Source organism: Lucilia sericata, unplaced genomic scaffold (assembly GCF_015586225.1).
Source record: "Lucilia sericata isolate MDLA Ls3-8-SP2 unplaced genomic scaffold, ASM1558622v1 Contig000018F_arrow, whole genome shotgun sequence".
NCBI classification, from domain to species: domain Eukaryota; kingdom Metazoa; phylum Arthropoda; class Insecta; order Diptera; family Calliphoridae; genus Lucilia; species Lucilia sericata.
Window position 1 is genome coordinate 1,035,998 of NW_023994057.1, and position 17,871 is coordinate 1,053,868.

General features: G+C 31.8%; 1 protein-coding gene across 9 annotated transcripts in view; it reads left to right on the forward strand.

The window, feature by feature from the left end:
- Positions 1–17,453, forward strand: part of LOC119607142 (rapamycin-insensitive companion of mTOR) — a 34,449-nt gene extending 16,996 nt beyond the window's left edge. For 7 of the 9 annotated variants that reach the window (XM_037960956.1, XM_037960948.1, XM_037960940.1 and 4 more), the window contains exons 4-17: positions 2,653–2,839; positions 2,920–3,278; positions 3,338–3,491; positions 3,569–4,082; positions 4,155–4,489; positions 4,553–4,938; positions 9,929–10,223; positions 10,369–10,532; positions 10,680–11,012; positions 11,075–11,199; positions 11,265–11,967; positions 12,045–12,389; positions 12,462–12,556; positions 12,622–17,453. In XM_037960956.1, coding sequence (XP_037816884.1) covers positions 2,653–2,839; positions 2,920–3,278; positions 3,338–3,491; positions 3,569–4,082; positions 4,155–4,489; positions 4,553–4,938; positions 9,929–10,223; positions 10,369–10,532; positions 10,680–11,012; positions 11,075–11,199; positions 11,265–11,967; positions 12,045–12,389; positions 12,462–12,556; positions 12,622–14,933 — 6,307 coding nt within the window. In that variant the 3' untranslated portion in view covers positions 14,934–17,453. The remainder of the gene's footprint in view (positions 1–2,652; positions 2,840–2,919; positions 3,279–3,337; positions 3,492–3,568; positions 4,083–4,154; positions 4,490–4,552; positions 4,939–9,928; positions 10,224–10,368; positions 10,533–10,679; positions 11,013–11,074; positions 11,200–11,264; positions 11,968–12,044; positions 12,390–12,461; positions 12,557–12,621) is intronic. The other 2 variants (XM_037960993.1, XM_037960999.1) reach the window with 2 other exon arrangements.
- Positions 17,454–17,871: the final 418 nt, after the last annotated feature.

Below are 17,871 nucleotides of genomic sequence, written 5' to 3' on the forward strand. Positions count from 1 at the left end.
GCAATATTTATAGAGTGATGCTTTTTGAAGCAATGTAAATTTTATTCGGTTCACAAAACCTACAATTATTTTGCTTTTTTGATTCGCCCCAGTTTTACATTAAATTATTAAGAAAACTTGGCCAAATGTTTTTAGATAAAAGTGACGTCTTTTTAACTTACAAGGATATTTATGATCCCAATCAATTGTGTGTATCATCATCTTCATATATATTCATTAAATGTTTGTACCCAGCAAAAAAGTGTGGAAAAAGATGTAGTATTTTCATCACAACTAGTAACCCGAAATCCTTCAAATTCAGGTGAAAAATCTATGAATTTTACATTAGCATGTCTGAACTACATCTAATCTTATTTTTAGAAGCTGTAAAAATGCGATATTTGTATGTCAAAAATAAACCACATTCTTTCAATGACACGCTTATGTAAATTTCAGTGTTTTTTCATCAAAACTTGATGTACTTCGAATGTGTTATTTGTAGTGACTTTTCTACGTCTCTTTCTGTGTTTTCATTTGTAAGGAAATATTTGATTTATAAAAGCGAAAAATATGTAATCGCATTTTTAGAAGATGGCGTTTGTAAAGTATGACATCAATTATTTTTTGCTGGGTATAAGTTGTAAAACCACAAAAATAAATAAAATGAAATTTTGCAAAATTTTTAAAAAGTTCATAAAATTTTTGCATTTGAATATTTTTGCATGCTCCGATTTTATATTTCAAAATAACAAAAAAAAACTCAATTACGCAATAATCCAAATTATTTCCTACATAAGTGCTAATGCGCCGCTCCAAAAACTGATATTTTGAAACATTTACGTTCAAGTTTTCCAACTTTTATGGCTGTTGTAGCCATTTACTATTCGGTGCACATGAACGAGATATACTGTGTATAATTACATCAGCTAACCACTGTTGTCTCAATTTTTGTATTTTATTAAGGGGCGCCAAGTCAAAAAATTCAAATTAAAAAAAAAATTGTTCACAAATTTTAACAACCAAGTTCTAATACGTAAAGCGATGTCACTCGGATAAGCATGTAAATACTTTATCTCCTTATCTTTAGTTAGTACAAAAACGAATAGTGTCCATAAGATTAAAGCTATGGAAAAATAAAAAGTAGGTGAAAAAGTTGTTTCAAAAAAATAGTTCTTATTTTTCTAGTGTTCAGTACATTAATACGTATCGATTGAGAGGTATTCATAGATTATTTGATTCTTAAAAAGGTAGTTCTTTGGGAAACTCTAATATACATACATAAATCTCATTTACTGAAACTGACATAACTAAAAAACCCGCGGTTCCCACCGTCTTTTACTTAGTGGACCCCCTACATATTTTGTCATCTAGCTCGAAAGAAAGTAGAGATGTCATATCAATTAAATATTCCCGTACATTTAGAATTTAATATTTCAGAGAGGTTTCAATTGCAATGATTTGAAGACAGAAAGTCTTCTTTTATGAAATGTTAAGATGATATTTAATTTTATGACCGTGAGAACTTTAATTTTCTCGTGCATTTCTCTTCAAGGTAGCAAAAAGGATTCTTTATCAAGTATTGTTGACTGGTGTCGACGTTTCTACAATATGTGATTGCAACATATGAATTTTCTGATATTTGTTTTTTTTTTAATATTTATGAATGGAGTATTTTTAGTTAAAATTAACTGGGTCAACATATCGAAGAGGAATAAAATTAATATGATCATCTCATTGAGGAATCCTTTGGAATCAAAAACTCACTTTGCCCAAAATAGAGTTCTCACTTTTTGAATATAGGTTGACGATGTGCTAAATTAAAAAATCGTGTAAACAACTAAGATTTTGTCAGGTAAAAGTTTGTGAGTTTGTGATGTTCATGACTTACATATTATTCAAGGGCCCATTAAAGGAGCCTTCATATAACAACCCATTCGTTAACAGTTTCTATTAATTAAAATTAAAAATATATAGGTTGACGATGTGCTAAATTAAAAAATCGTGTAAACAACTAAGATTTTGTCAGGTAAAAGTTTGTGAGTTTGTGATGTTCATGACTTACATATTATTCAAGGGCCCATTAAAGGAGCCTTCATATAACAACCCATTCGTTAACAGTTTCTATTAATTAAAATTAAAAATCCCGTTAACACACTATGAACTATAAATTAGCGATAGCATTAAAGTTTGGCCTAGCAGCGAAAAATGCTTCGGGGGTTTGAATACGTTAATGGCATACTTTCAATTTGCGATGGAATTTTTCACTTCCCAATATAGTGTCGCATAGTTTATTAAACTAAATTATTAGAACATAACAACGACCTGTATAATATGTACATATTATGTATGTATATAAAATAACTATAGGACAATTAAATTGCACATTGTGATCTTAAATAAATTTTGATTACATTTGGTGACAAACACGAGTCACACAGATTAGTTTTAGACATTAATGAACAAAAAAAGACCTATCCAAAAAATCGATATTTTTTGGACACCTATAATGCACAAACTAAAAAAACTCTTGTAAATTCATCTCTAACTTAAGGTTTTTTGTGTGATATGTTAACATGGTGGTTTCTTAAATGTAAATAGGCCTATTTTTACGGTGCTATACCGTAACAATTTACAAAATTATATTAACTATTGCTTTTGTTTTCATAATTTAAGCTTGAGTGCATCTCTTATTCACACATTTACGCAAGTTCGAGCTGCAGCTTTACGAACAATTCGTTATGTTTTGACCACAGTTAAGGATGTGAAGGTATTTAATTCATTGCAACTCCCACATTTGATATGTCGATCTATCGATTTAATGCTTAAGAATGATGATGAGCGGGTGCAAGCTTTAAAATTGGTGAGTTTTCTTTATTGTTTTATCGTACTTGATGTACATAGGTACATATATTTAGTAATAATGAAATATTTTTATTGTAGATAAGGAAAATGCTTGCAATTTCTGCAGAAAATATCAGCCCGGTCTTGGTACGTTGTTTAGTGTCCCTGGCGGACACGGGCATTGAAGAAAGTGATAATTTATTAAGAGCATGTTTGGCAACGCTTTGTGAGTTTGCTGTATTAAATCCAACGCTACTAATATGCTGTGGTGGTGTTACGTCTATAACACGCAACGTGTTGGAGTGCCATAATCCACGTATAGCAGAAAGTTTGAGCGGTGTTCTTTTGTATTTGTTGGAATGGCCTCAGACTCGCAATATATCAGGTGTACGTTTGGATTGTCTAGCAGCGCCCTATTGCGACTTCACATATCGTTTGGGGATTATGGATAAAAATAAGTAAGTTGTGGTATGATTGTAAATAATAATATCATTTTATAATAAATATGAAATTACAGAGATGCGCGCGAGTTACGTTATACAAGTTGTCGACTAGCATTGTTGTCCGTATTACGCAGCTGGACAGGAACCATTGAATTCTGTGATCCAAGTAAACCGTCTGGTTTAAAAGCAATAGTTGACGCTTTATATTTAAATCAAATAGAAGTTAGAGTATGTACATATATTTTATAAAGTTGAAATTTATAAGTTGTTGTAATAAATGTTTTATATATTTCGTCCATTTGAAGAAAGCAATACTAGAATTGCTATATGAACTTTTAGGTCTTCCACAACCAATATGGACTGATGACTACATTGTGGCTTTGCAGGCGGTAGATCCGTCTGACTTCCAAGTCAACTGGCTTTTGAGTAACGGTTTTGTGGCCGCTGAGGGTCGAAGCATTTTACCAAGTTTGGCAGCTCGAACGCCAAATATATGTGAACAACACCTTGCTTTGCAGTTGTATTGCTTTCTCGAGACCGGTCTTGTAAATGCGCTAGTAGAGGTTATTGTTTCAAGCGAAACTGCAGTATCCGTTGCTGCCACCGTTTTAATTGGAAAAATACTACATTTAATGCATACACATCTTCCAGCCGATATATGTAGTACTAGCCCCGCATTGCCGACCTTAATATCACACGCAACCCAAGGAAATCAAAGAGCAAGTGCAGCTATATCAGCATTGCAATGTTACCAAAAGATGCTAAGAAATCGGCCAGCCTCGAGTAGTTTATTTTTAGATAGTATTATTCAAGAAGGCTGTAAGTCTATAGAATGACATTATAAATTTAAAAATTTTAAAATACAGTTATTTTTTTATGTGTATTTTGCAGCTCTAATACACACTAGACTATTTAGACGTGAAATAAATGCCTTACCTTTTCCATCCGGCCTGCAGTCACCAACAGCATCACAAGTTAACACTGGCGTATCACAGTTACAGGCAATGGGCGGTACATTAGAAAGGCCACGTCATGATTCTGTCTCTTCGAGTGACGAATCGAATTCACAGTCCTCTTCGACGAGAAGATCAAGTTTCCGCTTAAAATGTAAATTACTACCATTTCTGGAAAATATTAAAGTGAATCGTTTAATTAAAGAATCCAATGTTTTAAATGCTAAGGATGGTTCCGGTTGGGAATGGGAAATTATATCTACTATAATAAGGGTAAGAATTATATTGGCAGTCGTAAATTTTGTATATGTAATGAAGTTTTCTTTAATATTGTAGTGTAATTTGATAAGGAAATTGGAAGAACCAAGTTTGCAGTTTTTGAAAAATCTTATCGGTTATTTCAAACCCAGTCATAATCATTTTTCTCACCAGGAACTAGTACATGGTAAATCTTTACCAGTTTATGTAAAAGTTGGTTTAGACTTTATTGACTGGTTGCTGGCCATAAGTCCTTTTGAGAGCATTCGTTTGTTGACTGATTTTTTTACGGATGTGGCCACACAGTTGTTGGCTGTAACCACATCAAATCGTGCTCACGATTGTCTATTTAGTCCCCAGCATATGAATAATACTATGTGTCAACAGTATTTTTTATTTATTGGACGTATGTGTCGTTCTCAGAAGGGCATCAGTATTTTAACGAATACAGCCGTATTTGAACAGTAAGCATTTTTACCTTGATATATGTATATGTACATTAAGGTGGACCCAATATGGGAGTTCCTGATGTTCCCGCCGGAAATGAAAATCTGTTTAGTTCATTCAAAGGTACTATTCTTTTGTCATAACGAATATATTTAAGCTGGATCAAAGTCCTTTTTTGAGGTTTTTATGATTTATCCATATTTTTTACAAATAAAAAATATGCAATTTGGTATCTTCCAAAGACGCATTCATATGATATCAAATATTTATGCGCGATTGCAAAATATTAAACATTTTTTTTTATAATTTTTTGTAAACATTTATGCTTATTATTTTTTTTTTTCTAAGAATAATTGAAATTATTACATACACTGACAAACTAAATTATTGGCACAGTAAGCTCATTAAACTTCACGATAGATTTAATGACATTATGTATGTTCAATAACAAATAATTGTTACAAATTATCATAAATTGTTTTTGTATTTCAATACAAATTTGAAATATTTTTGTGAAAATTAGTAACAACTTTTAGTTATTGAACAGACCCTTTATGACATAGATTTTTAAAAAAGAGACGTTTTTACATGATAGAGTGATAGGTTCTCCACAAAATTTACTTTGTTGCATTACATTTTTTCTTTGTTTAAATAAAAATAAACATTTTCAAATCATAATATTTTTAACTCCAATACAGATAAATTTTTTTTTTCTAATATTAGCCAAAGGTACATAATTAATTTCTTTTATATCCCTTATCACAACATCACTCTCTGGCCCATAGTGCAATGTCCGTCTATCCGAAATTTCTGATGGGGTCACAGATCACAATTATGAATATACCCCGCAAAAAAAATGTGGAAAAAGATGTAGAATTTTCATCACAACTAGTAACCCGAAGTGCTTCAAATTCGGGTGTAAAACCTATGAATTTTACATTAGCGTGTCATTGGAGGGATGTTGTTCATTTTTGGCAACTTTGAACTACATCTAATCTTATTTTTAGAAACAGTAAACATCCAATATTTGGATGTCAAATATAAAACACATTCTCTTAATGACACGCTTATGTAAATTTCACTACTCTTTCACCAAATCTTGATGTACTTCAAATATGTTATTGTAATGACTTTTCCACATCTCTTTCCTCACTTTTAACTGGGGTTTCATTTGTAAGGAAATATTTGGTTTATAAAAGTGAAAAATATGTAATCGCATTTTAAGATGTAGTTTGTAAAGTATGACATCAATTATTTTTTGCTGGGTAAATTAAAAAAAATTAGCGGACATAATCAAAAAATAATTGATGTCATACTTTACAAACGACATCTTAACCACATATAAAAATGCGATTACATATTTTGCGCATTTATAAACCAAATATTTCCTTACAAATGAAAACCCAATTAAAAGTGAGAAAAGAGATGTAGATAACATATTCGAAGTACATCAAGTTTTGGTGAAAAACTAATGAAATTAACAAAAGCGTGTCATTGAAAGATTGTGGTTTATTTTTGACATCCAGATATCGGATTTTTACTGCTTCTAAAAATAAGATTAGATGTAGTTCAAAGTTATCAAAAATGAACAACATCCCTCCAATGACACGCTAATGTAAAATTCATAGTTTTTTCAGCCGAATTTGAAGCACTTCAGGTTACTAGTTGTGATGAAAATACTACATCTTTTTCCACACTTTTTTGAAAATTCAAAAATTTTTATAAAATATTTAAAGATGAGGTCTGATTTTAATAAAATTTGATGGAAATATTACTCTAATTATGTGGATTATGACCACCAATTTTTTCCTATATCTTATCATAAATATGACCTGTGCTACTATCTGAAATTATGGATAGACAGACATTGCACTATGGGTCATAGAGCGAATTTGACCTAACTGCTTATGAGTGACGTAAAAATTATGACAAATTTGTTATTAGTACAATGTATATTAAGATTTGAAAATATTAGTGCAATGGAAAATTTAGCTCGAAAACAACTTATTATACGCAAAAATATTCTTCAATCAAAATGTAAGAAATCCAATTCTCTATAGAAATTATAATAACATTAAAATGCGTCCGACGAATATTAAGCAAGATATTCGGCAAAAACTAATTTTTGTAGCCTTTGACCTCCAATATCTCGCTTAGCGCACAAGATATTTTCGGTGACTTTTAAATTCTTACTAATTATGCTAAGGGGAAGCTATGTGCCAATTTTCATTTAGCTATCTGAAATTCTCCAGATTGCTAAATTGTTTGCCTAATTTTCCTGGGGTAAATGGAGATTAAAAAAGTACCCAATTTTCCTGAACAAAATTATTGGTGCACTTACCAACTATCCTAAAAATGTATGGTCCTAAACTTTTTTTTGGTGAAATAGCCATTATTTCTACTTCCTAAAATGAACAGATATCACGTGTCAAAGTGAAATGGTCAGTGTTCCTAAAATTTTCATAGAATTTACTTAATTTTAAAAAATGTTTGAACACAAATATAATCCGCAGAATCCCAGAGTAAAATGATTCTTTTTTTGCATAAACAAGGCATAGATATTTAAGAAATGCTAGGTTGTATTAGATATGATAAATAGAATTCATTCGGAGAATCATGTTGCGTTTCAATGAAGCATTTTTATTTGAAAATGCAAAATATTTAATTGGTCATAGATGTTTTAACAACCAAATAGTCCAAAAAGTGAGAGTGAATCCGCAAATGTCCATCATACAGATTGCTGAAGAGATTAAAGAAGAGTTTAGAATCAATGTTTCTGTAATAACGGTTCGGAGGGCACTGCAATAGGCTAAGTACAATTGTCGTGTTGCTATTGGTATTTATATTATATTTATATATTTCATATAATAATTCTAAAATGAGGTAACTGAACCATAAGAAGAATTTAAAAGATGTCGAATGATTTTTGGGAACAAGTGCAGTTCTCGGATGAACAAAAGTTTAATATCTCTAACTATATATGCCTCCAAACGATTTGGAAAAAGATCAGTACTGAGTTAGAAAAACTAAACCTTTTAAAGAAATATACAACATTATTGATTATGTCCGCTTTAGCGTACTATTTTCGCTTTAGGTATGACGATATTAGGGGAAAATGGTGGAATGTAAATATTCAAAAAGAATATCTCGCACAAAGTCGCGAATAGTTTTATTTACAAGCATGATCGATCTTACATGACGATGACAACTGAAATCATGTGTCTCATATTGTGCGTATAAGGCTTTCATCGAATGTTTCTCATGTTGACACAATCGTCAGATACCAATCCGAAAAAAGATTTGTGGGTTAAATGAAAAAAATTTCGCAAATAACCAATATCGAATAGTTTTTAATTAAGTGTGCCAATAATTTTGTTCAACCTAATTAGGACATTTTTACTCATTTTTAAATAAATAGTAATATAATGTGCATTCCAAAATGCAACAAATTGAAATCTGTGGAAAATTAGATTCTCTATCCAGTAAAAATACTTCTCTATCCAGTAAAAATATTTCCCTTCAATATGACCAATACAACGATCATAAGTTTAAAGTGCCTACTGTGCCAATAATTTAGTTTGTCAGTGTACATATCGTGACCTGAAACGCAAAACAACGTATCATAAAAAAATCGACTTGTTGATTGATTATTGTTGTATATTGTGGGTATGCCATTATTTTAATACATGTGGTAGCCCTTCCAATTAATTGTAACCAAAAATATTCATAAGTAACCGTACTGAATTATATGAATATTTTGGAGTTCAGTTCACTTTCGAGGCGTTCGAACCACAAATTACGTCTTGGAGGCATTGGCTGCAGAGATTAGACACTGCCATTAGCATTATAGGCAGTGGAGATGTTAACAAGTAAAAAAATCTGCTGCACCACTACATGAGAGGTACAATAACACATCATGCGATAAAGTGTTACCAAATTGCCGGAGGAAAAGTCTTATGAACAGATTTCAACAATATTGGAGGAACATTTTCATCCAAGACCCAACGAATTTCTAGAAATGGTAGTGCTTAAACGAATGTCAGCAATTTGTAATTCCGGCACATACATGTACATGTTTGGTCTTAAGACTGTTCAAACCATATTTCTGTGGGCTACTTGTAAGGGAGTTATTCGAAATCGTTTACCGATATCGCTTATTTTCATACCAAACAAACCTTATTAATAGAGATATTTGTAGAAATTTTCAGCCTTTCAGTTCCCCTCGTAGGGAAATTTGTTAACTTTATGCTAAAAAAATTTCATTGATGATATTTTGTTTCAGAAAATATAAATGCGAAATAAAGAAACAAACATAACTTAATAAAAAATAGTTCAAAAATATTTTTTCTTCTGAAATTGATCTGTCTCGAGTTTTACACATAAATATAAAATATTGCTTTTATATATTAAATAATTTTAATTTTATAACGTTTTTTGCATCTCCTATAAAACTAAGAACGATATTAAATATCATACAATTTCATCGAAGAGTTTTTTCAGTTTTTCACAATTTCATCCTGGTTAGAATTTTATTTTAATTTTTCAAAACTTATTTTCTAACTGATCTAGGGTTAGCTAATTAATAAATCAAGAGATTTGAAAAATTTAAGCAGATTCAGATAGTAGATTTTTTTCTAGTTTGCATTTCGAAAAATAAAAAAACCCTTTAGGTGAAATTTAATGAGGTTTATGATGTATTAATTTCAATTCATAACATTAAATAATAACAATGTTCATAAGTTACATTCCGAAAAATAAAATTTTCAATATTTTTGAACTAGCATGAAACGCAATTCAAATTGGAAAACCTTAAAAGGCGACCTTTTTATCCTTTGACACAGTTTTCCAAATATTGACCCCAGGACAAAACTTTTGAGAAATTATATCGTAGAGTGAACCAAGCTTTTATTTTCGGTGGGAAGTTCACTAATTTTTTTCTCCATACAAACAGGGCCACCATAATTTACATACATATCTGGATATCTCTAAAATATTTTATAATTTTAGTCTTATTAACCTGGTTCGGAATACTGAGCACGTGTGCTATGTAAAGTTAATAGTTTCCGGATTGGATTACACATTGGATTCCATTACTCGGAAGGTATTAGAAAATGCCTTGACTTCTGCAAAAACTCGAAGTGGTCGTTTGTATGCTACCCAATTTTTAGTAGTTTTATTACGTTCCCGTATACCAAACTTTGAAGTTTGGGGCATACCATTAATTATACAACAAACGAAAGATTCTGATCGTAGTGTAGTTCTAGCCGCTATGGATGTTCTGGAAGAAGCTTGCCATGAAAAGGTAAACACATTTATACATACAAACCTGAATATATGTCCTTCTTTGCATATGTACATACATACATAATATGTATTACATATGTAAGTGTTTGATTTAATTTTTATTTAACAATATTCTATAAATGTTGTCCAAATTGTAATTACAGTATTATCTAGAGGAAATTGTAAGTCTGTGGCCAAATTTAAAACCTCTTGGCGACATTGGTCGCATATTAATGGCACGGTACTATTCTCTACCACGTGGCCTAAATCAGCCGAAGGCGCGAATTAAAGAAGAAATCGAATACTGGAAAAATGGTTACAATAAGAGGCGAGCGTGAAATCCCTTTAATTAGTTTATACAATAAGGCTTGGTGTACTAGATACATTCTAGTATATCCATCCTTTTGTATGGCTGAAATACCGAAAAGTACATTTTTAATATTTTTTTATTTTCTCAATTTTGTTTTTAACACAGATATGTATTGCTGGTAGAAGCCGACACACATTCCAGTTTAACATTGCACATTCGTAACGAAGATGGGTACTATAGTCGGCGAAATTGCAATACACGTCCCATAATTATTCCACCAAATATACCAGCTCATTTATATGGCCAGATGGTGCAAACCACGCAGGGTACAACAGCATTAAGGAAATTTGGCGATTTGACACAGCTAATGGACGTTGTATGTCGTGGCAAATGTTCAGATGAATCCGAATGTCTTGAACTTAAAGCAGCCATATGGGCCATTGCTCATGCTTCTACACATTCGAATGGAATTGAATTTTTCTTAGAATCTGGATCAAGGTACTGAATATATGCACAATATTAAGACGAATGTGTTTCATTCCAAAAATGATTTTTTCTAGAATATATGACAAATTTGTGTTTCTGGCAACAAAATGTGAGGTATATTCCATACGTGCTACATGTTACAATTCTTTGGGCCTCATAGGTAGCACCAATGCTGGTGCCAATGTTTTGTTTAAATTGAGTGAGTATTAATAATTGGAAATTGATAAGAGAATGTAAATTTCATGTTTCCTTTTTGTGTTTTAGACTGGTTAAGTGTTCGTCATGATCGAAATACTATTTGGCCAGTACACCAACCTGAAGACTGGATGTTAGGCAATTATACTCCCGTAAGACATCACTACGAAGATATGCCCCCTTATAATTATACCGGGTTGGAAGATCAAATTGATGGTTCCTATTACACAGGCAGCTACTGGAATCTTTTGTTAAGTAGCACTAGCACCAACCGTGATGCTGTTGGGGCAGCTAGTGCCAGCTCAGAGGCCCAGGATGCTAATACTACTACCGATAGTATAAAGACGTCTGGAGAAGAGGTTAGTGGAGACAATATCTCACAACCAAATAAACTTAGTTCGCCACGAACTAAACTTGAGAAGACATACTCTTCTAAGCAGGTTGGATCAGCAAGCATTGGAGTTGGCGGAACAAGTGTAAGTGGCAGTGTCAGTGCAAGTGGCAGTGGAAATGTTATACCTGCGTCAACAAAATCAAAAACGTTGCCGGAAGGATCCTACTTGCGCCACGGCAAACATCAACGTTCTCTGTCTGAGTCCAAAACGACCGATGTCATAAGTCTTCTGAGTACAACAGGTGCTGGAGGTATTCTACCTACGTCGAGCTCCGGATTTTATCATTCGCATCGAACTCGTTACAACTCGTGTACTGATTCCAATACATCTGGTGTTAGTAGTTGTGAATCTGTTACAGGAAGAGCAGCACCGATGGGGTAAGTATTTTGCTACGGGGAAATAAGTATTATATAGTCTATATGTCACAGTGTATGTGCTTTTCTTATTTATCAAGGGAATTGCAACAGTTTCCCCTAAGCCCCATACCAAGTATGTCGAATCTTTTAGAAATTCCGCTGGGTCAATCATCATTACTTCGACGAACTTCACTGGTAGGAAATTCGTATTTACAAAATGCCATCAGTCCGGTTGATATTAAAGGATATGCTCAGCTGCGCTCGCTAAGGCGACATTGCCGACCAGTTTTATCTGAATCGGCCGCCGAACTGTACGATATAGTTGATCGCATGGAATTATTATCATTTGCTTCCTTTCGCCCACGAAAATCGTCCTTTGGAGATTCTCAGCGTAAAATGAAAGTGCGAAGTTTGGACAGGCAAACTTCTTTGAGAATGTATGCGTAAGTTCATGTCTATATTTGGTATTAAAATTAAATGGAAAAAATCCTTATTCTTTGGTATTAAATATGTAGACATCTAGATACTGAAGAACTACAAGTACCACTACCGTCACTAAATACGCCGAAATTTTTATCTCAAAGTGACTTAAAGGGACCTTGTTATGCCGGTGAGTTTTTTTGCACATTCTATGAATAAGTAAGAACGAATATTTTAAAAATTTGTTGCCTGTAGGTATAAGTCTGCCAAAAAATCTATTGGACATGTTTCCGACACGCAATCTGTCACGAACCTACGTATCACAAGACATTCAAGATCAAGATCTAATGGACATTAATTTGCTAACCTCTAAACAACAATTCCTAAATGATTCTCTTAATAACGAGGCTGGGGATGAGTCATCGGTCATATCATCACTTTCTGACGTGTCGTCGGTAAGTAAAAGATCGAAATGGATAGGAGCCAAACATGGACGAAGTAACTGTCTGCATTGTTGTCGTCTGCGGAAGTCAGTTCGTTCACAAAATCAGTCCCGTTTGGATGGCGGAGCAAGCGATTTGTCATCAACGACAACGCTATGTGAAATGTATACAAATGCTTCTGCGGCATTAGTTGCGGCAGGTATACAGGCAACTGTAGCATTAGCTAGAAAAGGTGGAGGAAATAATTCCGCTGGTGGTACCAGTGGAGTATCCACAAATAAAGTACCCTTGTATCAACAACAACAGCAATTTAGTAATACTTCTTCAATACAACTTTCAGAATTGCAGTTCCATTCACCTGAAAGCATTTTAAGCGAGGAAAGTTTGCCAGATAAATTAACGGCAAACATTCTATATAACGTTCAGCGTTTAGCTAACCCTGTCAGTGCTAAACAGTCCAAAATGGCATTATTAGAGCTTAAACAGAAACATCCTACTTCATTTCAAGACATTTGTTTATATTCCGAAGTTTGCCGAACGTTGGGTCGTAGCAGTTATCGAATGAACGCAAGGCGTTTCTTGCAAGAATTATTCTTAGATTTAGAATTTGATTCGTTCTACAATGAACCCTTGGATATAATTAGCAAAAAAGAAAAGGAATCATTTAAAAGCTCTGAAAACAAAGAAAGGACTGTTGGAGCAGACAAATTGTCGTTATTGAAGGAAAGAATGAAAAGAGATTTAAATTCTTCTGGTAACCGTCTTGATAACAGTTTGGTAGATTCGCGTGCAGAATCCATTCAATCTGCCACAACCGGAAGCAACAATGTGATAGTGATTGGTTCCCAAACAATGAAGACCCACTTAAAGTCTCAACCTTTGGCTAGTGTCTATGAAGCGAGTTGCGAAAACTTACTTTTAGATCCGTCACCTCGACTTAAAAATTCATCAATTTCAGGAAAATCAGTAAATTCTAAACAAAATTGCAAAAATTTTACCATTGCGCCACCACCAGCAGCACCACCGCCTTTGCAGGAATACAATACAGAACTCAGAATAACTTCGGATGACGACGATGAAGACGAAAACGACAATGTCGACGAAGACGAACATTCAGGTAACAGTAGTAATTATCGTTCCCCTCAACGACAAAAGCAACAACTCTCTGATGAAGTCGATGGCCCCACTGTTCGTCCATCATCATCAGTAAATAGTCTCAATCCTGCATCATCCTCCAATTTAATGCATCCTATACAATATACCACTGCCTATTCGTCTCAAAACAATTATTTACAGAGCGGGGGTAGTGTCAGTACCCCCATCAGCAGTAGTAACTGCAGTGATCAGACGACTACGAGTAACCGTAGCAGTATATGTACTATAAGCCATCATCCTTTAAGTAACAATAACAGCAACAACAGATATAACTCAACACCACTTACATCACCATCTCAACCTAAATCTATAGAGAATGAAAATACTAAATTTCGTAGAGGCCGTTTTTATACACTAGAATTGGATTTAAGTTGTACAAAAAATAAATTTCCTATAACCGATAGAACAAAGGCAAATATAAATTCAACTTTTGTTCCTAAGACGGTTATTGAAAAAACACCAATCGCATCAACTGCATCAACATTAATATCCATAACATCGCCCAATAAGCCAATAAGAACGAATGCCTCATTACTAAGGCAGCACTCGTTGGGTTCTGACTCCTCATCTAACTATAAACTCCCTGTTTCACGCCTGTCATACACAGCTGGACTAACGCCATTGTCAACTTCAACAACATTAACGAAATCCATTTCCTCATCGAACGACTCTAATAATCCAAAGTATTTAATAACGAAAAGTTTAGCAGCGTCCTTAGTACAGCCTTTTGGAACTTTGTATTGTGAGAAGCGACTACAACCCTCCAAATCTGAAGCTGTGTTGGTGCAGAATCCTTCAATTACAACTGTTACTTCCGGTTCTCTACCATCAACGTCGAGGACTTGCAAAGGTGATAGTAATAGTAGTTCTAGTGACAGCACTTTTCCCTGTAGCGCAGTCAAAAAAACAAGCACAATTTCACGTTCTTCATCGAGTCATGAAGGAGAAAATCAGCATAAGCAATCATAATTGTAAATTCTTATATACCTACCTATAAATTATTTAATACTATTACTAAAAAATATTCACCGAAATGTACACTCACGTAATTTATATTCTTTAATATTCTTTAATATTTTTACGCATCTACATATGTATATGTATGTATGTCAAGGTGAGTACATTACATATACATACATTGTTAATGCCGTTTTGCTTTGTTATTTCATTTAAACTCATTAAGTGCATCTCAAAAATGAATTTGAAATACATATACGATCTGATACAGTTAACGCATTTTGTAATTGTCCTTTATTGACTAATGTAAAAGACCATTTTATTATGTTAATAAATATCTGTAATTCGCTGCCACTACAGAATTTGGCGATTTTTTATATTCATGCACATCTTGTACTGGTCCTAGATTTATACAAAATTGTTAAAATAGTTTATTTTTTCTTCAATTTGACTAGGGTCCAAACTAGAATTAAAATGATGTTTTTAATCGACAAGATCTTCTTGAATATAAAAAGGGTAAATATATTTAAATTTCACTTAACAATTTTATAATACGGCATTTAAGAATTTTTCGATGTTTATTACACTAGAAATAATCCATGCCTTATATCGTCACCTGAAACGCAAACGGCCCTAACTAAAATCGATTTTATTGTTGATTTTAATGTATTACATCAAAAAAATGTCCATTAGATAAAAAAGTAAAATTTATCCATTTTTATATACCCCATTGTCAGCTATAATATATAATATAATTAGTTTTTTGCTTCTCCTGTAAAATTTTAAAAATATTTTGCGTTTGCGTTTTAGATGACGATGTGTATATACGAAAAATGTCGTACATTGTACGAAATGCTTCGTTGTTTCGCACCACGAAATTGTTTCGTAATATATAAGAAATTGTACGAAATATTTTAGTATAATGCATAATAATTTAGAAAAAATCGTTTATTTTACTAAATACTTTTTAAATTACATAAATTTTAAAATGTAAATTTAGAATAAATTGTGAAATTTACGAAATATTTATTTATATACAAAAACCTCGTACATTTGAAATAATTTTACAAAAAAATCTTTACTTTATTAAATGTCGCATGCCTTAACGAAATTATTTTTGTAAAATAAAACGAAGTTTCCTAAGGTTTTCGTATTTTGGTAAAATTAGAAAAGGGCTTGATTAAATAATATTTCGTATTATTCACAAAATTTTCGTATATATTACGAAAAAGTATATATTACGAAATCATGGATAATTTTCAGTGTAGGGTGGTTCGAAAAAAAACTTTTTTGTCGAATCAACTTCTAATTGTGAAATTTTGTTATATTTCAATTATTTTTAGCGACTTTTTTGAGTTTTCTTTTTTTAAATTTCGCTTTAACTTTACCTTAACTTCATTTTGATATTCTCGCTTTTAAAAACTTTTCGTGGAAATCCACAAAAACACAATAATTAAAACATAAATGCAAAATATTAAAAAAAATAACTTTGATCCCAGTTCTAAAAGGGTTAATACTTTACGATTTTCATAAAACTGTGTTTACCCCAGTAAAGTTAGGAAAAAATAGCAATCTGGGGAATTTTAGATAGCTAAATGAAAATTAATAATTAGTAACGGGTTAAAAGTCACCAAAATGTCGTGTGCGCTAAGCGAGATATTGGAGGTCAAAGGTTACAAAAATCTGTTTTTAGCGAATATCTCGCTTAGTATTGCGTCTTACGCTTTTTGATGCTATTCTCTCTATAGAGAATTGAATTTCCTACATTTCGTTTGAAGAATATTTTTGCATATCATTTGTTCTTTTCGAGCTATAGTGCATTATTTTTCTATTGCACTAGTATTTTGTTCAGTAGAGTATATTCTTCAATAAACTTTTTGCGACGAAAATGTATGTTTCTGGTTAGAAATATTTAAGTACCCACTTTCAATTAAGGTGTATAAACATCGTTCACACATTTGTTTTTGATTTAAAAAGAGCTGATCATTAAATTGATTTAAATATAAAAATATTACAATATTCATAAAATGTATATTACAATCATACATTTCTATTTACTTACAAATATTGCAACAGCCAAACTGCGATTTCTTTATAATTTTATTTTTCAAACACTTTTACTTGATAAAATATTAAAAATTTTTGGCCGTATTCTAAACAAAAAATAAAAACCTAACTACAAGTCGCAGACATATTACTTGTTTCAATTTTTTTCGTAATGCCTTTTAGTTTTTATGTAATGTTTAACAGAATTTCTTTATATTGAATTGAATTAAAAAAGTAAAATTTTGAAGAACAACATATATTCTTAATCAATTTTATAAATTATAGTTATATGTATAAATTTGATAAATTTTATAATTGGTTATGAGAAAGGCAGTATGTACATATATGCGTACATTTTTAAAATCTCTTGTTTATTGTAATTATTTTTATTTTGCTGAAAGAATAGTAAATGATTTTCCATTTAATAACTTGAATTGTATGTAGAAAAAGTAAGGCTCCCAACTAAATATATTTTAATATTTTCTAGGTATCACTTATATATATATATATATATATATATATATATATATATATATATATATATCATTTTGCTTTATATAACAATTTCCAATTCATTTTTCTATAAACTTTTAATATTATGTTACCTATTAATTTCTAGTACTCTCGTATTATTTAAATAATAATATTTTTAGTTTTTCAAATGCTTAGAAGTAAATGAAAAGTATTCAATATATGAAGAACTAAGTAGATAATTACAAAATAAGACATAAATACTTGTAAATTTAAACACTATAATTTATTACAAATCAAATGAATATTCGCGAAGACACAGCTAATTATTTAATTTTTTAGTACATTTACAAATAAATGAAATATTTCATTTCTATAAGTAAACTTAAATATGAATTCAATTATTTATTATACAAAAACGAAATATTAAATG